The 13,156-nt window shown below is 46.2% G+C and overlaps 1 protein-coding gene across 3 annotated transcripts; it reads right to left on the bottom strand.

The window, feature by feature from the left end:
* Positions 1–1,806: 1,806 nt before the first annotated feature.
* On the bottom strand, positions 1,807–8,726 carry LOC116635677 (40S ribosomal protein S10). 3 transcript variants are annotated; one of them, XM_032409994.1, is made up of 7 exons: positions 8,604–8,661; positions 7,945–8,123; positions 7,613–7,762; positions 7,215–7,386; positions 5,136–5,213; positions 2,745–2,800; positions 1,807–1,897 (listed from the first exon to the last, which is right to left on the bottom strand). In XM_032409994.1, exons 3-7 carry the CDS (start codon positions 7,760–7,762, stop codon positions 1,856–1,858), a joined length of 498 nt encoding a protein of 165 aa, XP_032265885.1. In that variant the 5' UTR covers positions 7,945–8,123; positions 8,604–8,661; the 3' UTR covers positions 1,807–1,855. The 3 variants fall into 3 exon arrangements, with proteins under 3 accessions (XP_032265885.1, XP_032265884.1, XP_032265886.1); XM_032409993.1 differs by lacking the exon at positions 7,945–8,123 and having other exon boundaries at positions 8,604–8,726; XM_032409995.1 differs by lacking the exons at positions 7,613–7,762; positions 7,945–8,123; positions 8,604–8,661 and adding an exon at positions 7,493–7,597 and having other exon boundaries at positions 1,811–1,897.
* Between the last annotated feature and the right edge of the window lie 4,430 nt (positions 8,727–13,156).

Genomic DNA, 13,156 nt, shown 5'->3' with positions numbered 1-13,156 from the left:
GGCTTGTTTCCTAGAGCACTTATTAGCACTGATCCCTGAACAGCTAATCCATGATTATTGTCAGTGGTATTCAATCTACCAAGGTAGGGGGAGGAGGCTGGCCAGCAGAAGAGCCGCCTCCATTGGCTTTTTATCCACGGGCTGTGACTCTACCTTGTATATTCCTTGGGTTTTCCCAGAGTCCTTGGGTGATCTTGGAGAATACATCCTGGAACTAATTTTAAGTCACGAGGGAAGGGGTTGGCAAGGACCCCTAGCCAAAAAAGTGACAAAAAGGGCCAGAAAATCAGCAAGGCTACAGAGGAAACCCATCTGCTTGCTCACTGGCTTTGGTGGGAAACAGAAAGGCCGGGAGCTACTAACATTTCACAGTGGAATCCAGGTTAAACAATCACAAGGCGTGTGAACACGGGCAAACCACTTGACATCACTTGAGCCAGCAGAAAAATTGGATAAAAAGCAATCTTTGGCAAGGCAGCCAAGGCCGCACTGAAACAGCTTCCCCAAACACCACCTCTTTCTGCCAAAGCAAGCTTCTACTTATTGGTGGCTCAGAATACAAAGCTCATCTCTCAAAACTAAATATAAGTGCTCATTTGGAGTTGCTGTCGGCTGCCACCTTGTGGTCTAAACTACAACTGCCTATCGAGACTGAAGTAAGTGGCTAGAAGCACAAAACCACCTGTTTCCAACTTAACGCTATGAAGCTCACTTGGCTAACTGTCCATCTCTGCACAAGGCTTGGCCTGTAGTGTCCCATAAATAGGACTCCCAAGTCCCCCCACTCCCTTAAGATCCACCATTAGTTACCAGTTTTGGTGACCAAAAAAACTTACTTTGGTGGACATGTCCTGAGTTATTAGCTGGCCCGGAGCCGCTGCCTCAAAAGCTTTGACCCCATCCTGTGTATTTCCTGCAACCACCACGTCATGGTTTGATGTGCAAGCCAAAGCCGGTATCCGACCCAGCAAAACTGTATGCAGGATTATGCCCTGAACTTATCACTGGCTGCACCTTCATGACCCCAACAAAGCCCCCTGGTACCTTTACCAAGATGGCACTTGGCCCCACTGGGGAACATCACTGCTCTTATCCATTTACTCCCGTCACATGTAGGAAAGGCCACCACTTATAAAGGCTCCAGGAAAACTCCAATGTTTCCTCCTTTTAAAGGAGCCCTGGGCTGGGGTGCCTGGGTGGTTCAGATGGTTAAGCATCTGCCTCTGGCTCAGGTCATGATCATCCGGCTCCCAGCTCAGCGGGGAGTCTGCTTCTCCCTCTCCCCCTATTTGTGCGCTCCCTCTCAAATGAATAAATAAAATCTTTAAAAAAAATAAAAAGGAGCCCTCGGATGCCAAGAGCTCCAACCAACCAGCTATTATGTAAAAACAAAAAACTCCCATGGGTTCTTCCTAGGGCTGGCAGTCCTTTTCAGAGGTATTTGTGCAATCTTGATTCTGTTTTCTCCTAAGCCTTGACGGTTGAGACTACTTAATTCCAGGGTTAAAAAAGCAGCAACCTTCCCGTGCCACAGAGCTGCATCAGCATGGCCCACCTAGTGAACATGCCCCGCTCTCCAACTACCCCCCAGAACAGTAACCACACTGGACGGGACTCCGCGGGGCAGCATGTGCTGAACACAGGGCCTGCGCCGGAGCCAAGTACTGCAGCCCTAACAGCCACATGCGATGCCACCCTGCATGAGGACAACTCCTAAACCAAATCCAGTCTTGCCCTGTTTACATTCTGATCCTTCTATCATTCCTGTTCAGGCCACATAATGCAAACCAAACAGGACACACAAGATTAATTTTTCTCTGGCTACGAATTTATTCAACACAAAACATCTCCAACTTTACTGAGGTGGCTGACCACGTCCACGACCAAATCCGCCTCTCTGCAAGAGAAAACAGACATCATCAGCATTAGCAGCACGCCGGGCAGCGGGCCTCATTACAACAGGACAGGGCCCCGAACGTAAGGCTCAAGAGCTCAGGCCATAAATCCCAGCCCTGCCTCTTACTACGAGGCCACGTTCACCTCCTAGGCTGGTTTCCACATCGGAAAAATGGGAATATGGATACCCACTCAAGAGTGTGTTTACGCACACACACAGGCGCACTCCCAGCACAGGCCAAGACCTTGCGCCTGCCACACACACCTCCTTTCCACAAACGAGGCCACAGAGAACACCTGTGTGCCGTGCAGACCTGCCACAGGACAGCCGTTCCTGCAACAGTGCTACGCCCGCCCCCGTGCCAGGCACTTTACCTAGATTCATCTCACAGGTACCTGACAGAGCTACAATTGTAACATCTATTTTAAGGACGAGGAAACTGAGGCACGGAGGTATGTGCCCAATATCAAACCATCTGAAGAAGATGAAGGACCTGACTCCAGCCATCTTGGTTCTAGAGCTTAATCTCTAGTTTGTAGTTCTTAACCCTAAGTCTTAGTTCATGAAATTAAGGGAGTCACAATTATGATGCTCATTAATGAAGAAACCACCACTATGCACGTGTAGTATTGATTTGGGGGAGTCATTTCAGTAATTTACGTAATTATAAAAGTTTGCATGCTGTATCTTAATGTAAAAACTCTTGGAATTCATTTTTTTTGGGGGGGGGACCACTGCCAACAAGGGGTGGGACCCACCACACTGTATTGTATCCCTAGAATTTGCAGACCCCCAGGGCCATGGCCAGAACAATGACTGTCTATACAGAGCCAACAGGGATACTCACAAACTGGAACTCAGTTGCTGACCCAGCCCCGGCCTCAGCTTTCTTGTCGGCACCAGCTGGAAGGAGAAACACCAATGCAGAGTCATCATATGTTATGATCGATTACAGACCAAAGGAAGACAAGTCTCCAGCCCAATTCTGCACGAAAAGCTGTGTCACCAAACGTACCCCATGAAGTAGAAGTAAATTACACCCAGTGGTGGGAAACACCCTGTGAACCACTTCTGCCCCCTCCCTCTCCTGGGGCAGCTTTCCTTAAGTCATCCTTCCAAACTCACAGCCCAAACTATCACCTCCTCCAGGAAGGCTGCCCAGACCACAAAGCCTGGATTACGTGCCCCTCTCTATGCCCCAAGAAGACCCTCACTTCCCATCGAGCTACTTACATGCTTCAGATCAGCATCTAGCTTACAGAGGAAGAGATAAAGGACACAAAGGCCCACAGAAACAAAAAGCAACCTAGTCATGATCACGGTAAAGAACAAGATGAAAGGTCCAGTGCTGCCCTGACCTGTATGGCAGCCACTAGTCCAAATTGAGGCGTGTGCAAAACACATGTAAGATGTCAAGATTTAAGAGAATGCAAAACATCTCATTAATGTGTATAAAGATTATATGTTAAAATAACATTTTAAAAATATATTGGATTTGGGATGCCTGGCTGGCTCAGTTGGTAGAGCATTCAATTCTTCATCTTGGGGTTGTAGGCCTGAGCCCCATGTTGGGTGTAGATCACTTAAAAATAAAATCTTAAAAAATATTAATACAATAAACTATACTGGATTTAAAAAATTACTGCTGTAAACTATTTCCACTTGCTTTAGGTGTGGCCATTAGGAAATGCTACGGTTTAAGGGAGGGGGGGAGCGGGTGGTGACTGCACCATCAGGGAGTAGTCTCGGTAAATCTTGTTCAATGGGGTCTCTCTTTGGCCCATTTCAGACCACACCCACCATTAGGCTCTTGTCCCCTCACTCCCCTGCCCCCCCGACAAGCAAGCTACCCACGTCTCCAACTCTATACCTGTGTTCAGGCTGCTCTCACCTGAAATGCTCATCCCCCCCCCCTCAACTTGGGGACCCCTGGGGCTCAGGCCCAACCTCACATCCTCTGGAGCACGACTCCCTGACGATTCCCCATGTGGTGTGACTTCTAATAAAAGCAACCCTTAACTTTCTCTGAACCGAGAGCCTGTTTGTTGGAAAAATTCTTTCTTACAATCTGGTAACATACTCAGGTCAAGTGCTCATTTCTATTTCACGTTTCAAGAAACAGGAACCATGACAAGAAGACAGGCTAGAGTGGAAGAAGTTGATGAAAATTACCCTTAATACTTTGCTTTCTTATCACAATTAATTGCTTCTCAACAAAGATACGGACTCTCTAAAAAAATCCCAAGCCCTGGGACACCTGGGTGGCTCAGTCAGTTAAGCATCTGCTTTCGGCTCAGGTCATGATCCCAGGGTCCTGGGATGGAACCCCGCATCAGGCTCCCTGCTCAGCTGGGAGCCTGCTTCTCCCTCTGCCTGCCGCTCCCCCTGCTTGTGCTCTCTCTCTGTCTGACAAATAAATAAAATCTTAAAAAACAACAACAACAAAAAAAACCCCAAAACAAAAAACCCAAGCCCTACCATGGCCCACAGAGCTATGAGACCTCCATCGTCTGACTCCCCTACTATTTTCTGGTTCAGAGAGCCAATGGCTGACTCCTTCCTTCAGGTGTTTGCTTAAATCGCACTTACACAGCTTTCCCTGAACACCCCACCAAAAACTGCACTGTGCATCCCCCTGCTTGCATTTTTCCCTGTAGCACCCCAGGCCACGGACATATTATATACTCATTTTTGCTTACCAGTTTCCTACTACTAAAACGCAAGTTCAGTGAGAAAGGTCTTTTGTCTGTTATGCACATTACTGTCTCTCTAGCTCTTAGAACAATGTCTGGCAAGTCAGATAATATATACTGACTGAACGAACAAACATCTGTTATTCCAAGTCAATGCAAACACCTGCTGTTTAAAAACAAGATTTTGAACTATTTTTTAAGAAAACAACAAAGATAATTTAAGTGGGCACCCTCAAGGAGCTTGCGACACAGGAACACAACCACAAAACCAAGAAAGGCATGTTACTTTCTTAGAAGTTTTCAATTTTGCCCTGGTTCAAGGTCTTCTGTGTCCCCAGTGAAGAGGGCTTTTCTCCTAATCCCATCCATCAAATCCATGTACAAGGCAAGAAACATAAAGGACTCCACCTAAAGATGACCTGAAGATTGAGACCAAGAATCTTTCCTGTCACTCTGGCACTTTCAAGGGCTGAGCCCCAGCCAGGGTGACTGAGAATCCAGAGATTCTCCCCCAACGCCCCTGACAGAGATGACGCATTACTCACGGGGCACAGCGCTTCGTCTGTAGGTGTCTCTGTCAGCTTCCCCTCGTGTGAGTCTTGCAGGTCGCTCTCCCTCCAGACCTATACAAATTAAAACACACTGTGAATGTAGGGCAATGTGGGAACTCTGTTCCCTTCGGGCCAAGAAAAGTGGGAATTGCTCTCCTATTCTCACTGGCAGCAACTTAGTTATGATGGGATAAAGGGGACAGAACTCTTGGACCCAGAGCTGTCAGCTAGAAATTTTGTCATCACTGACACTGGCTTCTTAAAAGTCTAGGAGAACACTCAATTAAAATGCTACCCATCAGGGCACCTGGGTGGCTCAGTCGTTAAGCATCTGCCTTCGGCTCAGGTCACGATCTCAGGGTCCTGGGATCAAGCCCCGCATCGGGCTCCCTGCCCAGCGGGGAGCCTGCTTCTCCCTCTCCCATTCCCCCTGCTTTCTCTCTCTCGCTGTGTCTCTGTCAAATAAATAAAATCTTTAAAAAAAAAAAAAAATGCTACCCATCTGCAAAAGGATTGCTTTTTTCTATTGTATTTCTCAACACAGATACATATTTTCCAATTACTTGACAAATTAAGCAATCCAACCATTTCTACAAACACCTGAATAGCCAAAATTTTGAACTTGACTCATCTCTGAAATGGAAAATCTCCTGTGCAAACAGGAAAGGAGGCACCATAAGCTGAAAGCCCACCTCCAGCAGTCAGCGTATAAATACAGAGGCCAACAAGAGTCCTTTAGTTGCCCTGGGCTTCTCCACACACCTCACTAGGCTGTGGGATATATATATGAAAGCAGACTAAAAAGCTTTTAAAACATTCTCATAAACACTGGAAGTTTAATCTGGTATTCTACCTAGTTACCCTGGAACTTTACTTCGAGTCTACATGATTAAATATAGACTGTAGTTGATCTTGAACACACGTTTGAACTCCATGGGTTCACGATTCCTTTTTCAATTAACTACTGTATAGTAGCAGAGCAAATATATTTACTTAAGACTTTCTTAATATTTTCTTCATTGTAAAAATATCAATCGACCATTTGTTATCAGTAAGACTTCTGGTCAACAGGCTGTTAATAGTTTTCAAAAAATCCAAGTTACACATGGATTTTGGACTATGGGGGTGGGGGTAGGGGTAGGGTTGGGGATGGGGACAATGACGACACAGGCGCCCCGACCCCTAAGCTGTTCCAAGGGCCAACTATATTTTTTTTAAGTATGAGAAGTTAAACTGAACCTGTACTGAGTGGCTAAAATAAATGCTAGGTCCCATCTATGCCAACCAAATCAGAATCTGTGAGGGCGCAGATAATGGAATCCCCCCCCCCCCCGAGGGATTCCAAGATGCAGTGGAGAACCTTTGCTCTACAGATACATAATCCCACCCAACCACCAGAATCCCCTAGGAAGCAGTCATAAAAAATTCAGGCTCCGGAGTGCTACCAAGCCTCTCTCCAGGAGAACCCGGACAGTCCGGTGATTGTCTGTTTTTAGGAATCTCTGCACCTCATCACCCAAGTCCACAAACTGCTCTTCCTACAAAGTTCCTGTGACAAGTTCTTTCAGAACCAAAGGAAAGAGAACCATAACCTTGACAAACTGCAACTGTGAGCCAGCCATGCTCCAGCCAGAAGGTAATTCACCATCCCCCCCACAAGCACATCCTTTCTCCCCTATTTGACTTTTGATTATTTTTGCTCCCGTTGCCAAGAAACTCTAGAGTTAAACACTCCACTTCTTTCACATGTGGTAAACAGCTTTGCTCCATCCTGTAAAAGTTACTCAATGCTCAACCACGTGTGCCTGGACGCAGACTATATTGTGTATTTAATGGCATCTCCCAGGATGGCCCGAAGACCTGACCTGATTGTGGTTCCATGACAACTCCCATGCGAGGGGACAAAGGTCCCAGGACTTGGCCCAGGTCCTGCATGCCAGAGCCCCCTCTAAAGCGGACACCAATGGTGTATTGTGAGGCCTCTTCTGTCTGATCCTCCCCTCCCCCCGTTTTCACGGACACTTCCCCAGAGAAAGAACAGCTTCAGAGCAGGCCTTCATCTGGGCAACATACCTTTGGGCCGTGGTCGGCCAGTCTCAGGGCGGCTTCGGCGCAGAGTGGCAGGCACAATCTCGGGGGGCAGGTGGAGATAATCACGGAGATACTGGATGCCCTCGTTGGTAAGGTACCAGTAGAAATGTCTCCAGGCAAACTGTTCCTTTACGTAGCCTCGTGATTTGAGAGACTGGAAGACAGAACACGACTGTCAAGACATAACCAGAGGCTCGAATCTAGAAACTCGGTGCAAAAGGCAGCTAAATTGCATAGACAAGTTTTCACGGTGTATCTACCTCAGCGCCCTTCAAGGCAGCAAGCAGCTCTGGCTGTCCTGACCTCTCCTTGGAATCTGCCTCGGACATTTAGTGGAAAATCCCTCCATCTGCACCCCACTCAAGCAGCCCCCAGGCTACCTGCATGGCCTTCATGACGTGAAGGTTGGGCACATTCTTGTCTGCCAGCTCAGGATGTTTGGGCATGTGGACATCCTTCTTGGCCACCATCACTCCCTCCTTGAAAAGGAGTTCATAAATGGCAATTCGGTTCTTCTTGGGCATCAACATCTGGAAGGAAGCGCATCATCAAGAGCATTGCTGAGCAATGGAGCCAGGGTCCAGCAACCAAGTTCAGGACCCCAGAACGACCCCCACGGAATCACTGTCCAATGGGCTGAAACCTCAAACCACACCGTAGAAAACATGCAGGGAGAACTTCAAACCCTGCAAAACTGAAAGCCGCCAGTTACCTTCCTCCATCCCGCAAAGGCGCTTGAGAAGAAAGTTGCTTTGATGTTTAACCAAAACAGGAGCAGGGTTACTGTTCGCTCCAGACTTCGTTCTCACACCCACAGAAGTGTAACGTGGGGGCCGGGGACCGCAAACCCTGTATTCCCGGAGCACTGGGGGGCATAGCAGCAACGGTACCCTGCGCGGAATGGCGCGGCATACTTTGAGGGACGCAGGGAGGGCCTGGAGGAGAGCCCTCCCTTCTTGACAGGCCGCTGACCCCAAACCAAAGGGCCAAGACCTTCGCACCCTCATCTCCTGCCACTCTTCCCCCAAACTAGAGCTCCAGGGCCATGCAAGGAGGCGGCCCGGGGTGAGAGATTCCGTATCGAAACAAAAGCGAGCAAGCGGGGCGCAGTCTCCCTAAACTCGCCGAAAGAGTCGCCGCGACACACAGGCTTCAATCCTCCCCTCCTCGGCCTCTGCCAACGGGCCTCCAATCTTCTACCAGCACCCTACTACCCCCCGAAGTGCGCCCCCGGCCCCTCACTACTCAGAAATGGGCGTGCGGGGAGCGGGAGAGTGGCTCCCCCGCCCCGACCCCGGGGAGGAGCGGCGACTACGACAGCTGGAGAGCCAGGATGGACGCCGATGCAACCCGGACCGAGGAGAAACTCACCTCGGCGGCTGCTAGGTCCGGGGCCGGAGCTGGAAAGGAAGAGGCATGCGCGGCGCGCCGCGGCGTCTCTTCCGGGCTGGCGTGCTCCGCCCCCCCCCCCCGCGAGGACCCGCGGGCTGCCTGGGGTGGCCTCGGCGCTGCCTGAGAGGGGGCCGCGGCGGACCTTGACCTCCCTGGCGACACACGCACGTGGGAGCCGCCGCTGGAACCTGTGACCCTGAGTGCTTGGTCGGAAAATGGTTACTCTTATGTTTGGACAGGCACTTTTGATAAACGCTACTTCTTTATTTCCCAGCGATAAATTAACTTATAATTATGGAAGTAATAGCTGTTCTTTGAGCGGGGAGAGAACATACAGACAGAACAATAACAATAATAAAAGAATAAAACAGATCCTGTAGGCTAAAGATAATGGCCGTTAATATTTTGGTGTCTGTTCTTCCAAACTCAAACGCACCCAAGCAAATATATGTATGTATTCGACAAGAATGGGATGTTTTGCGTGTACGTTATGTAAGATGTGGTTGGTGACCTGTGTTTTTCCACTTACCAATACATCATGAATCTCTTTTCATGTTAATTAATACCTACAATTGTAGTAACAGTAGTCCACTGGTGGATAGTTTAATCAACACTCTGGATATTATATTTTTAAAACCCTTTACTATTATAAGTAACAATACCACACACATATTTGCACAATTGTCCAATATTTTCCTTAGGATACGTTCCTGAAGTTGTAATTATTGAGTAACAAGCACACATTTTTACATTTTTGACACAGTCTACATTGACTTCCAGAAGGCGTTATCATTTTCATTCTAGTCAGCAGTTACTAACAAGGCTCACTTCCCCCATTAACCCTGCTGGGATTGGATAATTTTTTTTTTTTTTTAAGATTTTATTTATTTATTTGTCAGAGAGAGAGAGAGCACAAGTAGGGGGAGCGGCAGGCAGAGAGAGAAGCCGGCTCCCTGCTGAGCAAGGAGCCCGATGTGAGGCTCCATCCCGGGACCCTGGGATCATGACTGAGCGGAAGGCAGACACTTAACTGACTGAGCAACCCAGGCTTCCCTGGATAATATTCTTATTCATTTTTTGTCCGTCTGATAGATAAGACATATTAATGTCATTGCTCTTTTTTTTTTAAGATTTTATTTATTTATTTGACAGAGAGAGAGGGATCACAGGAGGGAGAGAGAGAGAGGGAGAAGCAGGCTTCCTGTGGAGCAGGGAGCCCGATGCGGGGTTTGATCCCAGGACCCTGGGATCGTGACCCCAGCTGAAGGCAGATGCCCAACGACTGAGCTACCCAGGCGCCCTTCATTGCTCTTTTAATTCACTTTCCTTGATTACTTCTGTGGCTCAGCATTTGTATTCCTTCTTTTATAAATTGTTCATTTCCATGATCAGTTTTCCTACTGAAAGTTTTTTCCTATTGATTTGAAATCACTCTTTACATATGAAAGCTATTAATCCTTTGTCACATACTTTTTTAAAGATTTTTTTTATTTATTTGAGAGAGAGAGTGTAAGAGAGAGAGCACAAGCAGGGTGAGGGGCAGAGGGAGAAGCAGACTCCCTGCTGAGCAGGAAGCCCAACGTGGGGCTCGATCCCTGGACCCTGAAATCACGACCTGAGCTGAAGGCAGATGCTTAACCAACTGGGCCACCCAGGCACCCAGGTCACATACTTTTTCAAGAATTTCCCCCATTTTTTCATTTGTCTTGATTTTCATGGTATTTTGAAGTAGAAGTTTCACATTTCTTTATATCCAAATCTTTATGGTTTCAGACTTTGGTACAATGCTTAAAAAGTCACTCAACATCTCAAGATTATATAAATATTCACCTAGTTTTTTCAAGTATTTTTTGTGGTCTTATTATTTAAAAATAAATATTTGTCAGTTTTACAAGATGGAAAGAGTTCTGGACCTTGCTTGCACAACAATGTCAATTAATACTACTGAACTGTATACTTAAAAATAGCTAAGAGACAACTGGGTGGCTCAGACAGTTGGGTATCCAACTCTTGATTTCAGCTCCCTGCACACTTCTCGGGGTCCTGGGATCGAGCCCTGAGTTGGGCTTTGCGCTCATCCTGGAGTCTGGTTAAGGATTCTCTCTCCTTCTCCCTCTGCCTGTACCCCTGCTCACACACTTTCTCTCTTTCAAATAAATAAATAAATCTTTTTAAAATGGTTAAGATAGTAAATTTTATGTTATGTATATTTTACCACAATTAAAAAATGAGTATTCATAAAACATGTTTACAGAAAATTTTTAAAAGATTTTATTTATTTATTTGACAGAGAGAGACACAGCGAGAGAGGGAACACAAGCAGGGGGAGTGGGAGAGGGAGAAGCAGGCTTCCCGCAGAGCAGGGAGCCCAATGCGGGGCTCGATCCCAGGATCCTGAGATCATGACCTGAGCCGAACGCAGACACTTAAGGACTGAGCCACCCAGGCGCCCCCCCTACAGAAATTTTTAAAAAAGAATCTTGAACATATAGACAAGGAGCAACATAATCTAAGGACTGGTCAAGATTTGAAAAAAACAATAAAACTTCCAGATGTGAAAACTAAAATGATTGAAATTTAAAACTTAATTAAAAATGAATAAACAAGAGATTTGACACACTTGAAGAATAAACAATACTTATCACACATTTAAGCAAAATGGAAGATAGAAGTGAAAAAAATATTCACAATGCAGCCCAGAGATTAAAAGAGATGGAATATTTGAAAGAAAGGATAAGAGATATGATGGATAGAGAGAGAAAGCCTCCTATATGTCTAAGTGAAGTCTCATAGGGAAATAATAGAGAATGTAAGAAAGAGACCCTCAGAATATTTTCCAGAATATTGGGAAACAACACACTTCAGATTCACTGAGCTCATCAAATCCCAAGTTGGAGTACATAAAAACATATCCATCCCCACAAACAAAAAAACCCCAAATAACATTAAATATATATATATTTATATATATCCATGCCTAAACATATCATAATGAAATTGCAGCACATCAAAAACAAAGAGAGAAAAACAATAACAAAACAAAGAGAAGATCTGAAAAGCAGGAAAAGACAGGACTGCTCTCTTCCTAGCAGCAACAATGGAATGCCCTCGATTGATATAGTCTCCCAAGTCTCTACACTTATAATAGCTAGAGTGGTCCCTCTACAACATCAGACCGTGTCATTCCCCTACTTAAAACCTTCAAAGCCTCCCTTGTTCACCTGCAAAAATATTCAATCTTTTTTGTGACTAAATTATGTTCAGATCTTTAGCCTCCTGGAATGTTTTCTAATGTAAAATTTTTCCCTCCAAAGGGTTAGCTGCCATCTCAACATCATTTCCTCAAAAAGCTAAGCTTCTATTTCTCTGAAATACCACTAAATTGTTGTAAGAGATAATTCAAAAAGATTTTATTTATTTATTTAACAGAGAGAGACACAGCAAGAGAGGGAACACAAGCAGGGGGAGTGGGAGAGGGAGAAGCAGGAGGAGCCCAATGAGGGACTCGATCCCAGGACCCTGGGATCATGACCTGAACCAAAGGCAGTCGCTTAACGACTGAGCCACCCAAGCGCCCCTGTGAGAGATAATTCAGTTTTAGATTTTGTTGCATTTGTGCCCATGAGACACACTGGTGAAAATACCAGTATAATCTTATTTTATTTTTGATTTTTCAAGTTTTTATTTTAATTCCAGTTAGTTAACATACATTATTACATTACTTTCAAATGTGCAGTATAGCGATTCAACCCCAGTATAATTTTAGATAAAGAGCTCAGAATTTGTCCTGTGGGAGAGAGCTGGGTGGGATTAGGTAAGGGAATCATCTAAGATGTTGTAAGGATCTGAGATCATCTAGAGATGGTGTGGAGTGAGAAGAGGATGAGGAGGGACCCCACAGAACTTCCCAGCTCACCCTTAGATGAGCTGGGAATACACATGGATGCTATTCCTGTGGGTGTCTCCTTCCCTGCATAGAGCCTTCTGATGGGCAAGGACCATGCTTTTCTCTCTCAGCATCCTCTCCAGCAGTGAACACAATGTCTCACACATTAGGTAGACTTAATAAATGTTTCCAGAATAAACAGCAACCCTCATGGGAGGCAGAAAAGATTAAAGGTTATTGAGGAGGGAAGGACGAATAATAATACTCTCTGACTTCCCAGAAGACTTCTCCGATGACAGTACATCCTTGAGTTCACTTGAATTCCATTCAGCAGGTAGGCGCTGAGCACCTGGTGCTGGGCCAGGTGATGGGGCAAGGGTGGGGGCAGGAACACACATGGATCCTACCACAAGCATCAACTACCTCTGTTATGTGCTGGGAGCTATGAAGAAAATGATCAGGGTGACAGAGAGTAATGGGGAGTGAGGAGGTTGAAACCTATGGAAGAGTTGAGCATGGGTTGAGAACAGCCTGGGGACAGGCTCCTATGAAAGGCTCTGTCACAGAGGAGCGCTTGAATTGAAAGGCAGCCAGCATGGCTACGACCTGGTGAACAAGGAAGGCACACCAGGACAGGCACAAGTGG

The sequence above is a fragment of the Phoca vitulina genome, unplaced genomic scaffold (genome assembly GCF_004348235.1).
Source record: "Phoca vitulina isolate PV1807 unplaced genomic scaffold, GSC_HSeal_1.0 scaffold11, whole genome shotgun sequence".
Classification (NCBI taxonomy): domain Eukaryota; kingdom Metazoa; phylum Chordata; class Mammalia; order Carnivora; family Phocidae; genus Phoca; species Phoca vitulina.
This window is presented reverse-complemented; position numbering and strand designations above follow the sequence as displayed.